Source organism: Paralichthys olivaceus, chromosome 8, assembly GCF_024713975.1.
Source record: "Paralichthys olivaceus isolate ysfri-2021 chromosome 8, ASM2471397v2, whole genome shotgun sequence".
NCBI lineage: Eukaryota > Metazoa > Chordata > Actinopteri > Pleuronectiformes > Paralichthyidae > Paralichthys > Paralichthys olivaceus.
Window position 1 is genome coordinate 12,518,934 of NC_091100.1, and position 25,514 is coordinate 12,544,447.

Below are 25,514 nucleotides of genomic sequence, written 5' to 3' on the forward strand. Positions count from 1 at the left end.
ATCCTGGACACGGGTGCTGCCATTTTGCATTTTTGACGTTAGAGGAAGCCTGAGTCTGAAAGAAGCGATCAAAGGATGGAGCCCCGGTATCACGGTCCTGTCTGATCTCGAGCAAGTCTCAGTTGTCGATCATGACAGGCTTGGACAAACATCAGTGTGATAAGAAAATCCTCAAATGGCAGAAGTCGTCTTTTTGAGAAAAATATATATATATATTATATAAAATATAATGTCCCATCCACTAACATGGAGGTGGGGTTTAACTTTACACGACCTGTACAGCAGAATCAGAATTAGAAGAATCATTTATTAACGACCACACAACCAAGTTGGTGGAATTATTTTTCGATAAAGAATGAAAGAGCTCATCTCAACAGAAATAATAACAAAGATATAGAAAAAAAACAGTGGTGACGTTACACAAGGACACTAGACAATATATGAACAAGACAATATTACACACAGTAACACAACTGCAGAGTATTAAAGTGCATGTGCACTGTGGTATTTGCAGAGAGTTCAGACTCCTAATGGCAGAGGGGGAAAATCGTTCTAATACGGAAAGATTTGGTGAATAAGTCTGCCACCAAGGAGCCACCAGGAGGCGATCAAGATGGTTTTGGCTTCATCTTTGGAAAGCTGCCATGTTGTTCATATACAGTCTAAGATTTACACACGAACACATTTGATGGAGATCATTGTCTTGGTGTTTTATATATATATATATATATATATATAGAGAGAGAGAGAGAGAGAGTATATATATATATATATATATATATATAGACTGTATATATAGTTTGATTTAGCTTCACTGAAATACTTCTCACCTGTGACTGAGCGTTGACATCCCCTCCTCTCTTCACCAGTAGTCGTGCTACTTCTTTCTGTCCTGCCAATGAGGCAATATGGAGGGCGGTGTTTCCTTTCTGCAGAGAGAACTAGGATTAGGGCCTCCAGCCATGTATACATGTGTATGGTTAAATCATCTGATGTGACTGCGTCTTCCTTCTTTTGACCATGTGATTGTTTTTATTTTCAGAATTTGTAAGTTACTGACTATTAATACCAAAGATCATGCTGAAGTCAAACCAAGGACGTGGACAGGAGGGTGACAGATTCCCTGTTAGCTGTTTACCGTCTCTCGCTGATAAACCTGACACATCAGAGTCAAAACACAAACAACCCTCTCTCCACTGAGGTTAAATACCTATTTAAGATGTAATGTGAAGTCGCTGTGACCTGTTTCAAAGTGAAGGAACACACTTTATGTCTTGTTATAAGAATCTCAAGTTAGATTTTAAAAAAGTAAGAATTCTAAAAACAGATATAAAACATTTTTTTTGCACCCTCATACCCAACACCAACAGCCTCATGATACAGGTTTCTCATTTCAAGTGAGAAGTGTTGATTTCACAGTATTTCACAACTGATGCCCCTATACAGTAATGCATTCCTTTTTCTTTTTGTCTTTCAGTCTCCCTCTTCCTTCCTCCTCCCTTCTTTTTTTCTGCCCACATGTCTCCTTTGAGTCCTTTGGGCTCAAGATCAAACTGTGCTGAGGACAAATCTGGATGCTTGCAAAGCAAAATAAAAATATGAATCTGTGTGTGTGTACCTTGGTAGAGGAGTCAACAGGTGCTCCTCTCTCCAGCAGCTCCTCCACTAAATCTGTGTGTCCCTCCTTTGCTGCCAGGTGCAAAGCATTCAGACCATTCTGGAGAGAAAACATCAATAGCATGAATCAGAAGAGTTCAACAAAACAAATGTGCTTCACCGATTATTGCAGCAGTACAAATGGAGTTTTATGACAAACATTAATGCCCAGGCCACAGAGATTGGGTAATACTTATGCTTGCATTATATATTACAGGAATATACAGGGTGTGGCCTTAAAAACAACAATCCAGTAAATTAAAATAGAATATTCCTGCAATAAATGCTTATGAATATAAAATAATTGTGAATTATGAGGCAACATTTCAATGTATTCTATTGTATTATAACAAGCATTATTAATATAACAAGATTAAAAAGTTTTATATGTGGTGGAGGTATATCAATATATAACAATACTAGAACAATTCAATGCAGGATGATTTATAGTTTCAATTAATATATAATTATTGATTTAATATTGTGCATCCATATTATGTACCCAGCCTAAAATGACATATTATGGCACCAACATTTAGAGAAGACGACTATTTAGAAATGGTAAAGAAAAAAAGAGAAGGTAATCACAAACCAGAGTAGTAGCATCAAAAATAGAGATAAATTATTATTATTAGAAATGTCTTCAGACATCAACGTTACTCTCAAGTACAGAAAGTGCTGTTTCAGTCAGGCAGGTGTGATCAGAACATCTGAGGCCTCGGATCCATCAACTACAGCTACAGGTCATCACAACACAATCTATACAACACATATGTGAAAATGCATATTACATATACTGGACAAACACAAACAAGAAATCACCTCATCCTCCTCCTCTTCCATTCTGCGCTGTGTTTCTCTTAAACCCACCAACTAGGGGAGCACGTCACCGCAATGAAACCACACCTCGTTTTATCCTTTCTGCTCCTTTTCTCAAACCAAGCCTCAGTCTCTCTCTCTCTCTCTCTCCGTCTTCTTCTTTCCTCTCTGTGCCTTCTCTTCCTTCGTATGCTATTCTCTACATAAAAGATTTCTAAGTGAGTTTCTAAATTGTCCGAGTTGGACTGAGAAGTGATGGAGTGGCAACGATCACCACAGGTCCTCTGCCTCCTTCCTCTGCAGCGGAAGTGTCTGTGTCTCTCTTGACCCCCTTTGCAAGTTCTCTCTGGGTTGGCTTAGAGAGAGGAACTGTTGATCCTCTAGATGGAGGAACTGCTATGTTGCGAACAACTCTATCATTGCCCCCCCCCCCACACACACTCACAAACACACACTCTCACTCTCTCTGTCTCCGGGTTGCCAAATGCCAAACAGCCAAAGGGGTATCATGTTTCTGCACAGTCATAGAGGGTATGTGGGACGTAAATACACACACACACACACACACACACACACACACACACACACACACACACACACACACACACACACACACACACACACACACACACACACACACACACACACATATAGATACACATATTTAGAAGCTATACAGTAAATGTCAGCCTTTTAAAAAGATAGACAAAATGAGGTCATTCCTAAGAGGCCAAAGTTTGTGAGTCAGCATCTGGTCAAGTAAATGCAGATACATATATATTATATAGATATAGATAGACTAGAGCTTTAATTAACAACCATTAGGCAGTTCATTAACCATTACTATATTTAACTGATTCATTTATTATTTAGTCCATAATTTGTCAGAGAATTGATCACTTTCCCGAACCCAAAGTCTTCAGACCGCTTGTTTGAAAGGAAAAGAAAAAACAAATCTTTCACTTTTCAAAGTAAATCCACAGTTTTACTTGATAATTAAACTTTAACAATGAATCAATAAACAAACTGTTTTTGTTGTTGCTGTTGTTGATGATCAATAACTGGTTAATACACTTGGTTAAGCACTTTCGTGAACATCATCATTACTTTCTTAATCACCATCACTCAGGTTGTGTGACGTTACACTTAGTTGGAAACGCACACTTTCGGTTCTTAGCTCTAATAATAATGAGTCCGTCAGTGACATCTCTACTGCAGCAGATGAAATGAAACAACTTTCAAACATGAGACCAAAACCTCTTTGCCGCAGTCCGAGAACATGCAGGAAGTTGAGTTTCAGTTTGATGCGACAGCTCTGAAATGGTGAACTCACTGACTCAGCAAAAAAATTACACAATCTTATTAAGAGTGTTTCAATCACATTTCAACTGTTGTGTGTTCCAAGAGAAATGAGCAGAGAAACACACATATACACGCACTGTCACACAAACTGATCTGAACCTCCATCTCCTCTGAGCTGCAAGGGAAAGCTTCATTTAGCTAATGGACGTACAGCCCAGCACAGTGATCCCTGCATGGCAGCCTGCAGCTCCGCCTGTCATGGCTCCGTCCAGCGCAGATTAATATCCCTGCGCCTGTGACCACTGACCTTTGTTGTAATCACACGTGGTAATAAAGGGAGCTGTTTTATAGGTCCAGGTGTCAGAGGGGGTGAATGTCAAGAGGAAATAATGTAAATGAGTGGAGATTAAAAAGTAATATCACTCACCAGGGATTAACATTTGGGTAGATTAGAGGGGAAGTCCTCTAACTGTGAGGACATGAAACTACAATACAAGCACTCGTTTAGGACAAATCCTATCTCACAAACACATAGGTGAATTTCTACAATTTGTAATTCTAAAAGAAATAGATCTTGTATTATAAAAAGACAAAAACATGTATACACAGCCTATAATCTGGGAGATGAAGACACAAATATGTGAGTCAGGGAAGGATGACTTGACTGTTGGTTTGTGAGGGTGTCTCTCCATCGTCCTCTTTAACTAACTTGGACAGCTGACTGTCCCTAGCGTCAGACTCTGGCCCTGACCACCCTGTGGCTGCTTTCTAGGATCAGACTCCTCTGTTATTAATGAACAAGCTGCCGAGGCCAACACTCTGAGTGACTTGCAGATTTACAGATACAGAGTTCATTTTGTGCATGATATCTGGATATCTGGTGACATAGAAACATATAAATAACATATATATGTAAGTCAAACATACTGATATCATACTTTAAACTACTACTATAACTGTGAAAATATGATGTTATTCCCACCCAACTTGTTTATACCTTCAGTTTCATTTCAGCCAAGTGATGACACTGCACTGACATACTTGAATAAACCCACAAATTCAATAAGTGCCTGGATACTTATACTTCTGCAGATGAGTGAGATATACTTCTAATTAACCAGAGCACAGATTTCAGATTATTATCAATTCATATTTGTTGATGCTCTTATCATCAGAGCACTGACTCTATACTGACTGACTGCAGTGCTATACAGTAGATAATGGCTCTGTGGAGTGCTCTCCCACTGACTGACTTCTGATCCACTTATTAGCTTGAGAGCAATTTTGGGAATAACAGATAACATAAACCTTTGACTGCCCTCAGCTTCCTATCATTGGGCTGTTTGTGGAAACCAGTATCTCCTTGACTTACCATTAAGATTAAAATGTGTGTGTGTGTGTGTGTGTGTGTGTGTGCGGGTTTTATAGTCAACAGCTTTAGATCATAAGAGCGGGCTGTGTTCATCTCACCTGACGCCTACAAAATGACATTTACTCTATTATGGTATTGCCATCTCTCTCACAGACAAAGTCACACACACACACACGTACACACTTAGTGATCACATTGCTGGGATTTAAATGTGAAAATGTCACTCGCATATTCAGTCATCTGACAAGGGCTCAAATGTGATCATCTGACCCCTGACAGATACTATGAAGGGCAGGGATCTCCAGTTGCAGTGGGGTGGGGGGGCATGTGTGTGTGTGTTTGTGTGTGTTTGTGTGTGTGTTTGTGTGTATGTGTGTGCGTGTGTGTGTCCCTCTTGATGCACAAATTAAAAGCCATGGTGTCCATGATAACAAATAAGTGGCATGTGAGAGCAGCTGGAAATTCTTGTCTGCCAACCAGGCGTATAAACAGCCACTCAGAACAACAGCAATGACACATTAGAAACTACGAGGAGCTGGCGATCGGCACAGAGTCTTCCTACCTTGTGACTGCTGTAAATCACATTGATATAGATGGGCCAGGGGGGCTGGGCTGTACAGAGCTGTAGGGGGACAAGTCTTCTGCACACTCCCAAATCCCTCTTCCACAGTGGAATGTGAGGGTGGGTGTGTGGGGGGGTGAGAGCAGCTGTCAGGGGGAACCTTCAAGTGCAGCTGAGATTGGAGGGAAGAATGGGTGTGGTGGAGGGAGCGGGGCAGTGGCTATGATGTTGTGTTAACACATGTTTGTCTGCCACAAACCCACAAACAGTGACACATTACACATTAATGATGATTTATACATAATGTGTCACTTTACAAACTTTCCCGTGTTTGTGGAGATTTGGTTCAGACACACATGAGTCAAGTTGTAACACAATTTCATGTCGACATGTCAAAAAACGCTGCTCCACCCATTCTAACCACAAAATCTTGCACACAACTTTGACACAATCACGGTGTGTGAATAACTCAACAATGTCTGTTCCCAGCATTCGAATAATGGATGCAGTTTACAGACAAATGCTCTACGACATCTAGAGGTATGGTAGAGCAGCACAGGTTTGCTACATGAAGTGAAAGAATGTTAAATAGCTACAGGTTCTGTTGGGAGGAAGTTCTCTTACCTGGTTACAGGTGCTGATATCTACTCCATTTTTCAGGAATTCAAGGACTTTGTCGATGTTTCCCGCCCGGGCAGCTCGAAGGAAACTGGTGTTACTGTCGGACTGGAGGGATGAGACAGAATGAAGACTAATATTAGTAAATATATATTAATATATATAGATTTTTTATCCATCCAAAGATTATCTATATCGCTTATCCGTATATCGCAGTAGAGCTAATCCCAGCAGACATTGTGCGGAGGTGCGGGGTACACCCTGGACAGGTCACCAGGGAATATCAGAGACAAACAACCTGTCACACTCAGATTTGCACCTATGGACAATAGCAGCCTCCAATTAATCTGACCCGATCTGCATGATTTTGGACTCTGGGAGAAAGTCGGAGTACCTGGAGAAAAATCATGCAGGAACAGGGAGAGTATCTAAACTGCCCACAGAAAGCCCCTGGATTTGGGATGCCAGATAGACTCTGGAACCCCATGCATTGATACTACAGTCATCTGTAGCAGGTTCAACTCTGGCTTGCAACCATTCGGTCTCTTCTGTCAAATAAAGACAATCAACCCTCTTGCTTTGAGGCACCATGCTAACCACTGCACCACCACATTAACCATGTTTTGCATTTAATTTTGAATTAGGTTTTAGTTTGATTAAGGTTCAGGTCTATTGTATCCCCACATGTGGTGGGAGATCACATGTATAAAGAAAATGCTGAGGATTAATTCAGAACATACTGGCATTTAGGTCATACTGTATTTGTTACACAAAGAGGATTGTGCTTATCTTTTACCCAGCACGTAAAAACCAACTATCTCACTTTTGTCGCTTTTGCCATTTCATTATTTTGTAGTTTGACATTGTTCTATTTATGTATAACAAATGATTAAAGTTTGTTTAGAGACATGAATGAAGTAGCATGTTTAGCATGGCTAAAATACAGAAGTCAGAACTTCAGAACAATAATTTGTCTGAGCACATATTTCTAAATTTAGCCACCAGACATCTAGGCTGCACAGGCAGCAACACACACACACACACACACACACACACACACACACACACACACACACACACACACACACACACTTGCATGTATTGTTTAATGAATCACTGAATTTAATGAAAGTTTTACACTAAACTCCTGGAGAATGTTGACCTGGTTCTGTGTGTAACAGGAAAGAAAACATGATCCAAGGGGCCTTATCTTCTGCCCTGGATTCAATTTCAGCTTTTAACTCTCCTCAAGACAACCCGAGCCCTCCTCAAAGTGTTTACTGTAACATAACTCACAGTGGTCACCAGAAATATCCCTCCAGCAAAGAAAGGCAGTTTAGAACAAACAGACTTTAGAGATAAATAATAAAATCTAACTGTAATACAACACAATTATGAAGAATATTCTTTTAGAGGACATTTAAATCCAGTTTAAGAGTTATCATTATCAAAGCTGAGAGCATAGTGAGACCACAGCAACATTTAAAAGTTCAATAAAAATGAAACCCCACTACTATAAAACAGTTTTGCATGATTATTTGTATTTGCATGCTGCCCAGATGCACTGATAATAATGTATCTGTTATTCATTTTGAGTCAGAATAAAACACAAATGCACCCAAGAGCTCTAATTAATGTGAATAAAAACTTTGTTTTGTATGAACGATGCTCAAAAACCCAAATTTATTCTGTTTATTGCATCTTCAAAGAAAGAAAAGTAGCAAATCCTCACAAGGACAGAATGACAGCAGGAACTTATTGGCATTTGTGCTCTATAATGACTCATATGATTCATTAATAATCAAAATAATAGTTGCTACATGAAGGTGAATTATCTCATGATTGATAATGAGCTTTGGGTCAAATCTTTCTGTAGAGACGTCAAATATTTAGATATGTAGCTTTAGTAATAATATTTACACAGATAATATTTTCCTGATGAATTCCATTGAGCTACAGTGAGTGGATGTCACAACACTTCAGCAGAGGAGAACTGAGTGTGTGAATTTAACCGTGTTGACAAGAATTTAACCTCTTTCTAATGAGGTTAAGACAGAACATGTTAGTCTGACACCACTGGCTGCTAACGTGCAGGATCAGCACAAACTCCCTGTTGTATGGCTGAGAAAGGTCAAGGGTCAAACGCCTCACGTGAGATGTCACCTGACATGCGCGCGCACACACACAACACACGTCTGCAAAGAAATTATCCTTGAAGAGCACTTTCTTTGTACTTGCAGCACATGTAGCAAACTCCAAACATCATCATAACCTTGTGTCCCCTTCTCCACTTCTTACCAGTGAATCATCAACTTCAGATCCAGAGTCAGCAGATCCATAGTAGTCAGAGTGTTGGTTTAAACTCCTGTCACTCCCAGTGGTCCTTAAAACTCTATCTGATCCACACACCTCACATGTTGCTGCGTTTCCCATGGCCGCTTCTCTTTGCTCTAGGGGTCTTTCCTCTCTTACTTTAAGACTGTATGGTGTTGAACGGTCCTGCAAAGTCCAGTACTTGTAGTTTCTCACTCTGTGTCCACGGATAAAAGCCTCTCCAGTTCACTTCCTGTCATTTGGCTGCATCACGCAATCTTGCAACCCATTAAATGTGTTCTTGTCTTCTGTCCAAACACAATTAATGCCACAACAAAACTCACTTACTTCACTATTACCACCACTCCATCCCCTGTCCACTTTTATCCCTTTGCCCAGCCAAAACTTCTCAGCTTCACATACTTCTGGCTCTCTGTGTGAGAGCCGAGGCCCAGTCTTACTCTCCGCTCTGTCCGCAGCAGAACAACTGCTACCATAAACATTTCACCCTTACTGTCTCTCCGCCTTGGCTATTTTTACCTTTCCTCATTCTCCATTTTATCAAGAAGACAACAATCCCTGCTGAGTGTGTCCAGGGTGGGGTGCACGACAGCTGGGATTGAGTCTGGCGGGAGAGCGCTTGGCCTGCGGTGCTCTCCAGGAACGCCAAGGCTCATGATGGAGTGATACAAGCAGGAGCCTCGACACAGTAGTCAGGTCAAATGTCCCTAACTTTAAAACCTCACACAGATTCCCTTGCTCGTCATTAGAAGAATGTAGAGAATGTGACGTCATGTACACACGGTTCAGAATGTTTTATCTTTATCATAGTTTGCTGAAACACATCCAAAGACAACTCTGCAGTCTAAAGTTAAACTACAGTTAGGCAATGATTTCACAAATGTTTCCCTCAAGTTTTCTAGTAAAGATGTCAGTATTATGTCTGAGTGAGTGAGTGAGTCAGTGAGTGAGTGTGTGTGTGTGTGTGTGTGTGTGTGTGTGTGTGTGTGTGTGTGTGTGTGTGTGTGTGTGTGTGTGTGTGTGTGTCAGGTTTTTAGTCATTTGTGTTTTCCCTGCTGTCTCATTCATCTCTCCGCCAAGTACACACTAACAGAGATTGGATTGATTGGAAACCAGCTGTAATCTGTGTTTCTGTACAGGATTTGTGTAGATTGACCTGCAGTTGGTCATGTGATGAAAGCTACTGGATTATACACTGTACTGTGTCTATTTCCATGACATTGAATTCAGTATTCAAGATTTTCTTTAATTATTTTCAAACCATTGTCAGTATTAAACAACCAAATATCCTCACACACTTCCACTGGATGAGGATGGTGCCCTTTATAACTTACATATATATATAACTACAATTCAAGTGACTACAAAGTGCCATTTTGGAGGATGATTTCCCAGAATCTAGCACCCCAAAAGTTTAGAGTTAGTAAATGATTTATTCATAATAATAAACGCTAGTGAATACATGCTTATAGACGAAATAATTGGTGCCTTATCAGACAGAGAAATTAATTTCAGATTGACAGTGAAAAGTATAAAACCTCATAACCACCCTTTTAAAGGGTAAGATGCTCAATGTTAAGATAAGATCAGATAAGATAAGATATACCTTAACTTATATTCCCTGGTTCTAACTCCAAGTAACCATAGGAACAAATGTAAAATTTTGTAGCTTTGATAAACCAGTGAATTTTTTCTTTAGGAGTGACATTGCAGAGATATTAAAAATCAATGGACTATATTTTTCCCCATGAGTTTTATTTCCAAAGATTTGCTCCATAAAAGTTCCAATACCACCTGCATGTAAACCCCCCACTGAGCTTGAGCCCATGTCTGTCACCAGCTTCACCATCATCCATCTTCCTGCTGTGACATGATAAACCATGCAGGAGGACAGCGGGACAGCAGCCACAGCAGCCCCAGGAAGGGTCGACCACATTCACATAACCCACACTCACACTGTCCAACACCAACTCTGACCAACAAAGTCACATTGGTAGTAAGCATAGTACACCACACAAATCATAAATCGTGAATGTGATTTTGCTTTACCTGCCGCTTTCGCTCAGCTCTCTCTCGCCTCCGCCGCCTCCTCTCCCTGGCTTTCTGAAGAGCCATGTACTCTGGCTGTTGCTCGAGCTCTCGAGCTTTCTTCAGGTGGGCTGCAGCGTGAGCCATGACCTCTCTTTTCTACCTCTGTCTGTTTCAAAAAATTATATTACAAGGTGCGGAAGTTTTCCTTTGTTAACTTATAAATGTCGTTCCCTGACATGCACCTCTATTCTCCTGCTGACTTCAAGTGTTCACCCAAACTCCTCAACCAAAAACACAATATGATACAAAATTAACAAAAACTTCCTAAAGAGGTATTTTAGCTCCAAAAATGATCATCTGGAAACAGACTGGTGACTTGATTATGCCTCTTCTGTTCTTGGAGTCATGTCCGCATGAGGCCAGGACACAGCTACTGGATGGTCATATTCTCACAAAGGTCCACACACCAAAAATGAAAGTCACATTCGTGTGTGCAACATGAAACAGGGCAGGAGAAGATGAACTGAAAAAGGATGAGTGAATGACGAATGTAAGTCCCAACCACTCACACACACAAATACCCACGGGGAACAACCCAGTCCAGATGCACATGAAAACCCCACTCAATGTGAACAGATGTAGCTACAAAGCACGTGTGCATGTGTGCGTGTGTGTGTGTGAGTGTGTGTGTGTGTGTGTGTGTGTGTGTGTGTGTGTGTGTGTGTGTGTGTGTGTGTGTGCCTTTGTGTGGCATGTGCACGTGCATGCATGTGACTGTTAATGAGTGTATGTGAGCTACAGTCACAGGAGAGAGTATGTTGTGTAAGGGGTTTAGGAGGCTGCATGCCAGCAGCCAGCTGACTGCTACAGCTACTGTCTATATACCTCTCTGCAAGAGGGACACATGAGGAGAGGGAACCATTAATGGGTGAGGAGGGGGGAGGAGGGGGTGGATTAATAGTAGCTGGCAGGGAGGGAATGTGCAAAATATTTTGTATAGAATTTTCCTGTGAGATAAATAAGATAAATAGGCTATCTCATTTTTCTATGACCATAAACAAATCCATTTATTCTTTTACTTATTGCTATTACTATTCTTTTACTTTAGATCACCTTTGTGAGCTGGATTGTAATTTCATTGTACTGTGCACTTTTCTTATGCTAATGACAATATCGTGAATCTTGATCTCTTCATCTTATATGTTCACAATACATTTGACAATCTCCCTGCATTATGAACAATGGACCACTGTGTTACACCTTTCTTACTTAATTATGCTTGTGCAATCAATGGTAGACCCCGGTGTTTGATGCTGCCATGGGGTGAGAGGACGATGTATGGAGGCCTCAGCTTTATGTGTATGCCAAAAAAAACACTTTCGTCATTTCAATCTGTCACTTTCGCACTGGTTGCATTTAAAATTGTTAACAATACTTTTGACAAAGATATAAATGATATAAATACATGTTAAAATGTAACATATAGTTGTTTTGGCTGGAAATGCAGCATTTGTTTATGTAAATGGAAAAGAAAGCAAAAAAGGAGACAGTGAGTTGATTAGTATATGGAATAAATTAAAACAATAAACCATGAAAACAGGGCCTCAGTAAGGAGGAAGAAGAGGGGTGAGGAAGAGAAGCATGATGAAGTTGGGTACAGTCTGTCCTTCTGTGAGAAAGCGGAGAAGACGGGACACTCCACTTAGTCCAGAGGGGGACCAGCAGGCAAAGAACAGTGGCTCCCAATCACCTGCAAGTTACAGGCTTCCCCCTGCGTGGTGAGAAAGTGGGTCGGCCTGAATCTCAACTGCACTGCAGCCTCAGTACTGATGGTGGCTGATGGAATATGATGTGACAGCTTGTGTGAGTGTTTGTGTACGTGTGTGCGTGTGTGTCTCCGCCACCAGCAGACGGGTGTCAAGGTCTCTCACTGTCACTGCTGGGAACTGGAGGAGCTTGAAATTTCAGCACCAGGGACAGGGCCACTATCTCACACCTCTATTTCTGTTCACACATTTTTCCTGTTACGTTTCTTCGGCTCAGTCACCAGCAACGACATCAGCATTTTTTTCTCTCTACTACTAATAATGAATGCGACAGATCTGCTGAGTCACCCCACACTGTAATGGTGTCTATAAAACGTTAAACCCTGGTGCATTCAGCCTGAGTGCTTCATTCAGTTTCCTGAAGGTCCTGCTGTAGGAAGGAACTAGCCTCTCTGTGCTCTGCTCCTCTAGCACCCTCTACTGGTTACACAGAGAATATGTTTTTCTCAAGGAAGCAGCTACAAATCTGTGGTTGAGCTCAGTGAGGTAATAAAGGAACAACAATAACAGTGATGATGACGACTGTAAAAATCAAAAATCGAATTTAAACTCATCCTCTGACCTTACTTCTAATGATGAATTTAAAATAATGACATTCAAAACTAAATATTCAGGTGGTCATCATTGTTACCTTCAAAATTTAATTATGATTTAAAAAGTGTTTTTAGCTCTTTTCATACAAAAAAAACTAAACAAAATGTGCATTACATTGAAAAGCAATAAAAACGATGGCCCCGACCCCCACCAGCACGAGGCAAAACAATATTATAGGGAACTGAGAAAAAGCTATCGCAAATCTCATAATCTGAAATGAGGAAAACACCAAAGGCAGGTATGAAAAAAAAGACAAAAGGATAAAGATAAAATAATAGAATGCTTGAAGATATGAAAGAGAGATGGATAAATATAAAATATGAAAAGAGGAACAGCCAATGAGATGGTAAAGCCTTATACAGTATTTGCATGTTTCTCCACATGCATTGCTTTTCTTTCGAGTAATAAAATACAGCTTAAAAAGTAGCTGAAGGTGAAGTTTGACTGTCCTAAAGCAAAATGACCAAAACACAATCTTAAAATGTCTTCATGTCCCAGTGAGGAAACCTTCCCCTTCACATAAAGTACAGTGCAAGCAAATCTAAACTTCTACTGACAGCTACTGCATTGTCTGACTTCTTGAGTTTCGGATTTAACTGTAAGGGTATTGATTAGCATGTTAGCTGATCCTGAAACAGTTTTCTTACAGTACTAATGCTGTAACTGTTTGTGTTCCCACGCAGTTTGTACTACATATATCAATACTATGAGATTTTTGACGTCTGTGCATCAGCAAGACCTGATCGATGACCCCCGCTGATGCTCTCCATCACTCGACCAAGATAATGAGGATTAGAGGAATACATTAGAAACTGAGGAAGTGTGTGTGTGTGTGCCTCAATTTGGGTTTCAGATTACATTAAGGAGTGGGATGGGGGTTGATGTGAGTGTCTTGTTTCTTACTGGTTTAGCAGATCTCCAAGATGGGGAGGGGTTAATGGTCTGCTTTCCATTTTATAGATCCAGAAGCTTTTATATGAGCCATTAGGACTCGATGATAGACAGATATGAGAGACGCAGAGATCAGCACATGGAACCCTGCACGTGCCTCTTCATGTGCTTCAAATTGTGAGTGGATGTGTGTGTGCAGGTTTGGTGCTCTGTCTCACACACACACACACACACACACACACACACACACACACACACACACATTTTCACACTCATTTACACAATCCATGCTATTCAAAGTTAGCAACAAGAAAGAGCTTATAACACAGTGCGTGTGTTTGTTGTGTATAGCAAAGTGTGAGCTTAAACAAACTTTTCCCTCTCTGCTCATGAAAACCAGCGTCTTATTTGTTTGGTCGTTATCGGTGTGGTTGTTTTGGTTGTTGCTGTTGTCGTCGTTGCTGTTTATTATTCGTCTGCCTGCTAATGGAGCCACGGTGCTGACTCGCGGAGTTATGCCAGTGATGAATGTCTGCCAGTGTATAATGCATCTTAATGGAGGAAAGATCTCTCTGTTTTTAGGTGACTCATTTAGTCTTCGAGAAGCTCATGCATTTTTCATCAACAACAGTTTTCAACCCCGTCCCAACTGCTCCTCATTCGAGAAATGCTAGTTTTCATAAGAGCTGCTTGCTTTAAGTAATGCATTATGCTTATTGTTAACCTGGTAAGTGAGTAACTGAAAGGTCTTCCTGCGCAGGAATAAAGCAGTAGGCTGGATTCCCTCATACTTCTACGACAAAGAGAGGCACATTTAGAAGAGATGACTGGAAGGTTGACACCAGAGACCCAGAGGCTTTCCAGGCTTTAATACATTTCCACTGTGATCAACACAAGTGCATCACTAAGTGGGTCGTTCTAAAGGCCGCTAGATGCAGTCCAAACATGCAGGCGAGCATTGCCAACTTCTCTGCTGAACGACAAAATCAATGCATTCTTCTCTGAAGAAAGCTCAGGCCTCCATAGTTAATATTAATGTTGTATTACAGAGATTACAGTCAAGTCTTATTGGAATAGCTCATAATTTACATTCAGCCAATAAGAGTAAATCCCACTGGCAACAGAGTCTGTACTTTAAATTATTTTAGACACTGGCTTCATGATGAAGAGAGCTGAAGCAACATTTCTGTTCAATCTACACTCAAGACAACAGCAGGAGGTCTGCAGTGCCCTCAGAATATGTACACGCATGCATGCACACGCATGCACACGCACACACACACACACACACACTCATCCTTACCCTCCGGGATAGTAACTCTGGACTGCAGCTGAACCCTGCACCACGTGATTGTGTCATGGGAAATAAAAATACACTACTCTAACATACAGCTGTACAATATGCCAAAAAAAATCATATCAGTCGATATCAGTAAAAATGTCACATTATTATGTCTTTATTAAGTTTAGACTTTAGACTTTCAAACTCTCATTTATACACAGCAAAACACTTTACAAATCTGAGGCAGATCGATTATGTGTTATACCTCCTCACTGTGTTTGCACAATGTGTAAACTGCATATCGATATATATTGAACCTTTGTCATTTTGAAAATTACATTGCCGTAATTAATGATATTGCAGCCGTATTTTAAAGCACACGTTTCCACAGGCTTCACTGCAGGAGTGAGCTGAGTCACAAACATGTGAGTCTACAAACACCATGAGCAATAAGAAAATACGCTTTCATTCTTTTTTCAAAAGTCACTTACACTTAAATAGCTGAAATGCCATAATGCACATATAGGTCTGTGCAAATATTGATAATGGCTAAACTGCTAGTCTGTACATGTTTTTCTGCCTTGCTCAGACACAAAATGATCAAGACCCAGAGCAGACACAGTAATGGCTTGGCTAACAGATATGATTTAAATGTCAAGTCATTTTGCAGCCTTTTTTTTTACTGCTGAAGAAAGGTCAGAGTCGTAAAATACACAACACACATGCTGTCTCTCTCTGTCCCCTTCTCTCTTTCTATCTCCAAATCATAGTGTCAAATTTAATAGAGAGTGGACGATGCAGATTTAGTTCAGGATCCAGATCTGACCACACCCAAACACAGGGCGTAATGACACTGAGACACTGGTGGGTGAAGTGGTGGGGGTCTGAAATGAGCTGGGAGGGACTACACGGAGTGTTGATGGGACATATAACCTTCATGTAGTCACAGAGAAAGTCGAGGAGACCACACCCTGCTGGAATTGAAGCAGCTCCACGCCTGCACACCCAACAGACATGCACACGTACAAATGAATGCATTTAATGACGAGCTCCATTCGTCCTTCAGTGTTGCCATGCTAACAACGCTGCTCATTTCCAACACAGACAACCAGCAGCCCTACACGCAGACACCAGAACCATATTAACAGATAGCTTGCAGGTTTCACTTTTTGCTGCATTAGGGCCACGGCTTGTTGTGAGAAGAAAAGTAAGAGCACTCCCTAAAACGATCTCGCTCACTAGAAATGCAGAGAAAGAAACCCATTGCATCTATAAATTCAGTGTTCACTTACTGCAAGTGACAGTGGGTTTATAAGGTGTTATAAGTAAAATGTATTGGGGGGAAATTCAAAGCCTGCTACCACCATTAATATCCACCGCCTCTCTGTGATACAGGAGTGTTGGTATGAAGCAGAGTGCCTTGGAAATGGCCGTCCTACTAATTTACGGCTTTCCCTCTTTTCCTCTTTGAAGTGTTGCCCAGGTCCCTCTGGAACACATGACGTCAGTTTGTCGTTCCCGTTAATGAGATGACAGAGAGGCTCCGAGCGCAGTGGGAAATAAACTACCCTATTCCAGTGAAACTGCAGACGCCATCACTGATGGGGAATGTCCATATTTCTGATATCAGTGTGAGAAATGTCTAAAGCCTGCAATGCACTGGTAAATGGTAATTATTTAAGCCATTCAATATGGTTGTCATTAAAAGTACTCAGCTATGAGACATTAATTTGCTAAATTAGCTAATCTTGATTTGTGAGTCAATTAGAAGCTGTTTAAGTTTTGAGATTTTTTTAGCCATAAGATCCCAAACTGATTTTCAAGCACATTGTGTCTGGATACCAGAGAAAATTTATTTATCTAAAAAAGAAAAATCAGATACCGTGGATACATGGAAGCAAATGGCCCAAATGGTAATTTCTAAAATGTGATTATACTCCAGACCACAAACAGAGCAACAGCCCTCCCTGTTGTGTGCTGTTAGAATACACATCCATCTATCCATTATCTATACCACTTACCCTTTGAGGGTAGCGGGGGGTTAACTGAAGCCGATCCCAGCTGACATTGGGTACGGAGTGGGGTACACCACAGGGTACAGCCTGGACTGGACTGGTCGCAAGGAATCACAGCAAACATACAAAGAAATACACCTTTCACACCTCCAGACAATTAAGAGTCTCCAGTTAACCTAATCCAAATCTGCATCTCTGTGGGAGGAATCTGCAGTACCCGGAGGAAACCAATGAAGACATGGGGTGAACATGCAAACTTCACACATGGGCTATTGCTTAAACGTTGGGAGAAGGTATTTCTACTCACTGGATTATCTAATGTAGCGTCAGATGACAAAGCATTTTCGGGCAGGAAGTGACTTCACCTATTTCTAGTTGAACCTATAATGAGCAATGAAGCTGCGTGCTGAATGCTGTGTGATGCTGTCAGAGGGAGAGAGCTATAACCAGGCAGATAATTAGTCAGACAGACACACATATAATAACCGAGAGTGAGACAATTACTCAGAGGAAATGAAACAGATGTGAGTAGCAACCCATCGTGATGTCACCCACTGGGTTTGTGAGCTGTCATTTTTTTCAAGCCTTGACTTGGCATTCTGGCCAGCGCCACCTGACTGAAAGGATACTGCTACGTCAAGCTGCACCCATTGGACAGTACAAGCTATCGATCATGCTTCGCATACTTTATCGTCTATTTGACTCTACATGGAACCATAGTACACATAAGGAAAGTGTTAACTGAGGTTATAAATCAAGTGAGACGTGGGGTGGATTTCTCATATAAAGTCCATGAATATAAACATTTAATAATCAGTCACACTTACAGCCCTATTTTGGGTTAGGAGCAAACATGAGTTTGAGTTGGTGCACAGGAAGGATTTTAAATTTGAGACCTAAGTGTTACATAATGAAAGTAACACAAATCCCAAATTTAGGTATAATGAAAGGCCCTGGGGAAAAGAACCGGCATTACTGTACAAGGTAAACTGCACTTTGTGTGTGTGTGTGTGTGAGTGTGTGAGTGCTATGAGCCATGCTATTCTCAACAACACAGCGAAAAGCTTTGATGTGTTTCCCTGTGAGAAATCCTTCACTTATTTAAACTCCATCATGATCAGAGAGGCAACGGGGGGAGAGAGAGAGAGAGAGAGAGAGGGTGGGTGGGGGGGTAAAGGATGAGCGGGAGCTTACAAGAGAGAGCACATTTTAAAAAAAGGTGAGCTGAGCTTCTGAGAAGTCTATTGATCACCGACCACACCCTCCTCTCTCTCTCTGTCAGTCTGTCTCTGTTACTCTCTGACGGGAACCCAGTTACAAGGCCATGATGAATAATTAACACATAAATGCCTCCCACTGCTCCCAGTGCAGAACCCCTGCCCTCTGTACAGCACGATTCGTCTCAGGACAAAACAAATATTTTACATATCCTTCCTTGCACAAGGATGTGTAGTATTTTCCTTTTTTAAATAATTTCTCAAAACGTACTTTTTTACAATTGTATAATTTATAATGTAAGTTGCATTATTTTATTTTATTTCTTTGATTTTCAGTGTTGTTGGACTTTATTTCTTGTCTTTGATTGTAAGTGTTTATTTCTTGCCTCGTTTTCTTGTTTTTATTTGTGACAACTGTTTTGAAAGATGCTATAAAAATCAAGTTTACACTATCATTATTATATCCTGCAGCTGTGGCCAGTTAAAGCAGCTAGGATGTCAACATCAGTCTATTCATGTCTATGCTTTATAAATGTCACCTTCTGACTTTATCTGTCATCAAAATAAGGAAAGCATGATATTAACATGAAGACGATAATGATGACGAAGATGAGCTGTGACTTATCAAGTGATGCCCTCTGTGCCCTGTAAACATCCACCAGGGGAAGACTGGCCAGTGTAAGATGGTGTCACATATAACTACGACACCCCAACTAGTCATGAGGTACCACAACAACCAAGCAGCCCAACACAGGATACAGAGTATCGGGATGTTGCTTGCAACCAAATATAGATGAGTGCTGAAGCTCCGTTTGGATCTGGGACAGGAATACCAATGCATTTCTCACCACCCTATCACCACTACACTGTATGGAAACTTATATGAAACCTATAGATATCAGATGACTGTTGCTTGCATGTTGCATCAGAGGTGGTGGAGTATCATACCTAATATGGCCACACCTGAAGATTAATTTAGTGGAATATTATTTCTGTCCGGTCTTCAGATTGAATGCTACAGAACATATGGTTCGATCATAGAGAAGATGACACTGAGGTTATGCCGCACTTTCCGTGATGTCAGCTCCTCTCATGATATTTAATTATGGGGAAAAGCTGCTAGATCTCAAATATCCGAGGATCGAACCAGGAAACATTAAAACTGATGCTGATTTGTTTTCTGTTCATTAACTTATTCATGAACAGACTAATCTACAATCTTAACTCTGACTCTGGGAACTTGTAACAGGCCTTCTATGATATTTAACTAATATATCAAGCTCTCAACCCTTTGTTGAACAACTTTATACTTCATGTTGCCTAAATTCACACCAATGTGCGCTGCATGGCTGCAATAAATGTCCAAATAAACGACTGTATACTAAAACCAAATGTCCACAGCGTTTTCAAAGTTAGGTTTAAGGACCCACGATATTAACTGATGGTAAAGTGTTTCTGATTATGTGATGGTTCATAGAAACACACAACAATGCATTACCAAGCAGGTATTTCACAAGAGCCAATGATAATTGCTTAATGGTATTTGGTATCCATCAGTAGAGGTACCGGAGTGGACGACTTGCGGTCATTCACAGCTCTCTCACTTACAACCAGGCAAGTGCTCTAACAGCTCTAGTAAATGCAGCTATTGAATGCTGTATGAGTATGTGTGTTTGGGTCTGTGTACATGTACTGTACGTACATATACACCCCTTAAAACTGCTCCCACAGAGACACCAACAAGTCTTATTTGGCATCATGCGGTGGCAGGCAGATGTAATCATGTGTGGGTGTATGTGTGGCTGCAGCTGTCCAGAGGTAATGCAATGAAGGCTGTGGCTCCATTAAAACTCACTTCCTGCAGAGTCCCATCATACCACTCCCAGTGAACAGAGAGAGACAGGCAGACGCAGGGGGGCAGAGGAGACGCAGACCGAGAGAGGGCAGAAAAAAGAGAGGGATGAAAATGTCAAAGGCTGCAGTGAAATCTGACCTCCTGGCACATCAGGACCTCAGTGTTGGGACCAGCGGTGGAGAGGAGGAGCACCGGGTAGACAGCAGGGAGGGGGGGGTTGTTTACAGGGAAAGGAGAGACGAATAGAAATGAAAACCAAGAAGAAAACTAGGGTAAAGAATCAAACATCCTCTTTAAGGCAGTGAGGAAGTGAGACTCCAGAGAAGGAAAGATGGATAACAAACAAAAAGCGTTCGGGGAGGGATGGGGTTATAACATGAAGTTCAAGTAATGGGGAAAAGATAAGTCAAGTTCTCTTAATTGCCCTGAACACAAGTCATCATCAGATGCAAGACTACAGCCTGTCTCCACTGGAGCCTGGAGGTGCAAAGATTTCCCTGATCGATATCAGACTGCAGTGGACATAAAATCCACTACAGTCCTGAGCTGATCCCTGCAAACTGAGCTGTGATATCCACTATTCAACCACAGGACAGGCGACTGGCACAGGCTGAGGGGTTAACACCTAATGAGACAGTCTCTGTTTTGTTCAGATAGGGGACGAATGCAATCGCTTAACACCAGCATCTAAAAGCCCAGGACGTAGGTTCAGTGAGCAAAGAGACATGGACACACAGACACTTGGCTAAGATGAAGAAGCTATTTTTCTCTGGGACAATCACACGAGACACGAATTATTTTTAGACCAGAAAGTATGAGCCCAGCATCACAGTGTCCCTCTGTCATTTTCTCTTTTTGGTTCACATCTCCTTGCTGTACTGAGCTCTATACTACAACATTGAGTTTCTTCAGATACAGGACTTTGAATCTCTACTAACAAGATCATTTCATGTTTTGCATCTCTTGCAATTTTTCTTCTATCAAAACATTTCCACCAGCTAAAAGAGTCAATTATATTTGCAGATATTATGAAATGGTGGGAGTCAAATGCCCAGGCAAAACAATGTATATAATAATAATATTCTGTTAACCTGGGTATTTTGGAGACATTCAAGTACATCTGAACAAATTGCGAATCATGTCCAACTCGTTTTAATTTGATTTGAGGAAAAAGTGACGTAGCCCTACAAGGTATTGTCTTCCAAAGAAAGTAACAACCCTCCACAGCAAGGTCTATGGATGCTGAGAAACCAAATCAGTGTCTCTGGAAACTCACTTACTAAGATTTTTTTAAAAATAAAACCAAAGTACATGGATCCAATTACAAACTCAGCAGACAGCAGATTATTTCATACCAACCTTCTGGAGTACGACAGCTGCCATTCTATAGAACAATTATGTAACTTAATGATACGACTGCATGTGTTGTGAAATGTGATGAGCCTGCATCACGCGTGACTTATCATCCGAGTCTGCAGCTCTTTAAAGTCTTCCAGCCTCTTAGCTCATTGATGAAGTTTTACTGCATGCAACATTTGCCTCAGTCCAAATGCATCAACATCATCTCCTGCTGTGTCCTACCCTCCCATCACCAAACTGCAGACGGACAAAGTATGTGGTGAAGGAAGTCAAACATCCGGTGAGCTTTAGAACCAGATATTTCACAGATGGAGGGGACCAAAACAGAGTATTTGAAAGGTGGCCAGAAATACGACTTAGAGTGAATGCAAACAGTGGAGCGGCATCAGCTGGATTTGTAAACAGCCAAATGATTGCTCACAGGTTAAACTTCACATCATGTCAAGGCAAGTCACAACAATGTCTTATGGGTACATGGTCCATTGAGTTTGTTGATCTCACACATTTCCCAGCAGATTCAGTAGCAACATGGTGGGTGTGTTGGGCCTTTAGACAAAGACACAGTCAAAATAGTGCCCCCTCTAATATTTCTTTCCAGTATGATTCCTGCAGTTTAGTTCTGGCTGATGCTTGAGCGGGACAGACAAACCAGTAGGCGTCACCAGTAGAGTAACAGAGATGACTTGATCATTCATCAGTGCCGCCACTGGTTATTGATCACTGGGGCCAATGGGGGCTGTGCTGCTCGGGACTAAACATGGATCTCTGCAGTGGTAAGTGATATTCCCATTTGCCAAATGGGAGTTAGTGTTGAACCTTAACAAGCGAGCTCCTTCAACGACCAAAAACGACTCTGTGCCTTGGTGGACAATCAAAAGGACCCCATGCTATTGTTTACCCTTTGTGGTACTTTTGTGAAATGTGTTTATTTGAGTTTTAAAAATGTACCTCTAGCATTTCAGAGTATCTGGAAAACGGACCACTGAGCACTAACCCTGCTGGATTAGTTATCATGAAGGGAGACAGACTTCATCTTCTTTCTGTTCAGCGACAAAAACAAGCAGCTATTCCTGTACCGTGCATACAAATACATCATGTGTCCACTTAATCATGTTTGCTTGATTTTTCAAAGATGATAATACACAATAAACTTCTGATTGCATCAAAGTGTGTGAGCTCAGTGGCCCCACCCTGGAAGAAAAGACGAAAGGTGTGTGTCTATGCGTCTATGAGTGTGTGTCTGTGTGTCTATGAGTGTGTCTATGTGTGTGTGTGTGTGTGTGTGCGGCACTCAAGTCCATTACTGAAATCACATTAGCCTGAGCGAGTGCACTGACACAGGAAGCAACCATCTACCATCTCCTGACTCACTTTTACTCAAACACACACAACGGACTGCACAATCAAATCTAGATTGTAACACTTAACATTAATCTTCCTGCTTAAAACGTACTTTCATGTAAACTGACGTACAGATGAATACACTGTTTACTTTTGTCCAATTAGGCTGATGCAGTTTTGACAGTGGATTTAGTTGAATTTATAAAAAAACGCACCAGGATCTAAGAATATTTGAGAGGAAGAGAACAGGAAGAGGAAGATGAGGCCTGCATATGAGAATTTCAGTTCACACAAGGACAGAAGGACTTACTGGCATAACAGCCCAGCCCAAGAGTGGACTGAGGGAGCACTTAGTAAACACACACACACACACACACACACACACATACAGATTCATACACACTGTATGAATCTACCAGTGTATGACAGAGACCTATTCATCTTCATGAGAACCCTACACTTGCACTATGTCACTGGGTAGAAGGTTAAATTGGTCACCACCCAAGGGTGCTCACCCTGATATGCTCCATGTGAGCAGTGCACCTACACAGAAGTTGTAAACACTCCGTGGGGCCTGTAACAGAAAGTAGTGGAGTCAGTGCAGGCCTGCTGGTGTTTATGTTGACGGCCATAACAACTGGCACCGCCGGCCTGTTGTGGCTTTTCTCTCACTGTCACTGATCTAAACATCCCTGCATCAGCATCTCATTCAAACCCAGTTGAGTTCAAATCAAAGACAGATCACCGGTGCGCCAACGCCTCTACCTGCTCCACCCGGAGAGCACGGCATCAGCAGCGGGGTGCGCGCGGGACACCCACCTGCCGTATACGGTTCTGCTGCAGCGGCGGTTGAGGTCCTCCCTCGGGGGACGTGTTGCCTGAAGAGGCCATCTTCAAGTCACGGTCGGAGCCGCCGCCCCTGGACTGACATTCTTCCGGGCTACTTGACATCCTGTCTCCGGGGCTGCTGCTGGAGGAGACGCGGGCAGCGAGGCTCCTTCTGCCGGCTGCGAGGTGGATCTCTGCGCGGGGGGCCTCACTGTCCACAAGGCTCGCCGGGGCCCGGGATCATTCTGCGGCGACAGAGTCCGTGTGTGTCCCGACGTGACGGAGGCGGTAGCAGTGATTGTGTGAGATTGTCAACCCTCCACAGAAACGAGCGCTCCCTCGCTCAGGGATGCTCCCGGTGCGCTGCTGTAGCCTGCGTGTGGACGTGCGTGCGAGCGTGAGCGCGCTTCACAGGCGCTTCCCCGAAACTCCGCAGGATCCATGCTGCCTTCAAGGACCGTGGGAGAAGCTACCACCGCAGATTGATTGGGTTAATTAGTCAGAAACACTGTGATTTCTTTAAAATCCCACACATAAAAATCCCACACGCAGCACAATATTTAAAGTTGCATTATTATTTTTGTGATAAACCAAAGCAAATAATTCGAGTGGGAAGATGCCAGTGATTCTTATTTCGCTTTATTAGTCTTTTTTTAAATACAATATATATATAAATGTAGGGAACACAAAAGGTTTTCTAATTAACTTCTACCACTGAGCAGAGCTCCAACTGCCTTACAAAAATAGAACTCCAGAAAAGAAAATATAATAGGACCAGATCATTTGGAACCTAGGGTACCTGAATGCACCTCCAGCAGTGGCTCTCCTCTGTTTTGCTTTTGCCCCCCCCCCCCCCCCCCCCCCCCCCCCTCTGGTGCCTCTGCAGCAGCACAGTGCACATCAATCATTCCCACATTGACTGACCATCGTTTATTTCAAGTTGTGCGATATCCAGCACATTACCCGGACGTCCTCCCAATTTCTTTCAGCAAATCCATCCATCCATGTTTTTCCACCTTATAACATGCAACACTTGAAAACCTTGATCCTGTCTGAGCCAGACATCTGGTACATGATATAAACAGTCCTACAAGACTTACGTTATAAGGTATCCCACACTGAAACTAGTAGTCGTAATAATCCAATCATGGAAATATTATGGATCAGGTTGAAATCAGTCTGTTGTCATGGTCAAACAATGGTCACATGATCATTGTTGTGGTTAAAAGAAACGATCAATCTCCATAAGGCATTAGATTTTCTCCCATACCCAACCTGGCGACACAAAATGTAAACCATTGTGTAAAAGGCAGTAGAGACCTCCTGCAGTAATCACACCGATGTGTCAGAGCAGCTATAGTGGCAGAGAGGTATAGGTGGATCAGAGGTTTATCTAGAGGTAACACTTTTAGACACACATGCACGCACATGAGCACACACTAATTGAAAACGTAACCATCTAACTCTCTCTCTCTCACACACACATGCACAGAAACACAAACTGATAGTATTAACATGCTTACCGATCAAGTCAGAAATCTGTCAAAACACAGTAGAATGGAAAAATGGGAACATCGGCTCGTCATGGGCAAGATGCTAAACCCCCCAAAAA

General features: G+C 41.8%; 1 protein-coding gene across 21 annotated transcripts in view; it reads right to left on the reverse strand.

The window, feature by feature from the left end:
• The window catches only part of ank2a (ankyrin 2a, neuronal), a 72,873-nt gene extending 48,713 nt beyond the window's left edge, over positions 1 to 24,160 (reverse strand). For 6 of the 21 annotated variants that reach the window (XM_069529682.1, XM_069529666.1, XM_069529681.1 and 3 more), the window contains exons 1-4: positions 10,713 to 10,954; positions 6,336 to 6,437; positions 1,619 to 1,717; positions 831 to 929 (exon numbers count right to left, since the gene is read on the reverse strand). In XM_069529682.1, the coding sequence (XP_069385783.1) occupies positions 831 to 929; positions 1,619 to 1,717; positions 6,336 to 6,437; positions 10,713 to 10,838 (426 nt within the window). In that variant the 5' untranslated portion in view covers positions 10,839 to 10,954. Of the gene's footprint in view, positions 1 to 830; positions 930 to 1,618; positions 1,718 to 2,478; positions 2,824 to 6,335; positions 6,438 to 8,627; positions 8,862 to 10,712; positions 10,955 to 23,893 lie in introns of those variants that run through there. The other 15 variants (XM_069529664.1, XM_069529668.1, XM_069529673.1 and 12 more) reach the window with 10 other exon arrangements.
• Between the last annotated feature and the right edge of the window lie 1,354 nt (positions 24,161 to 25,514).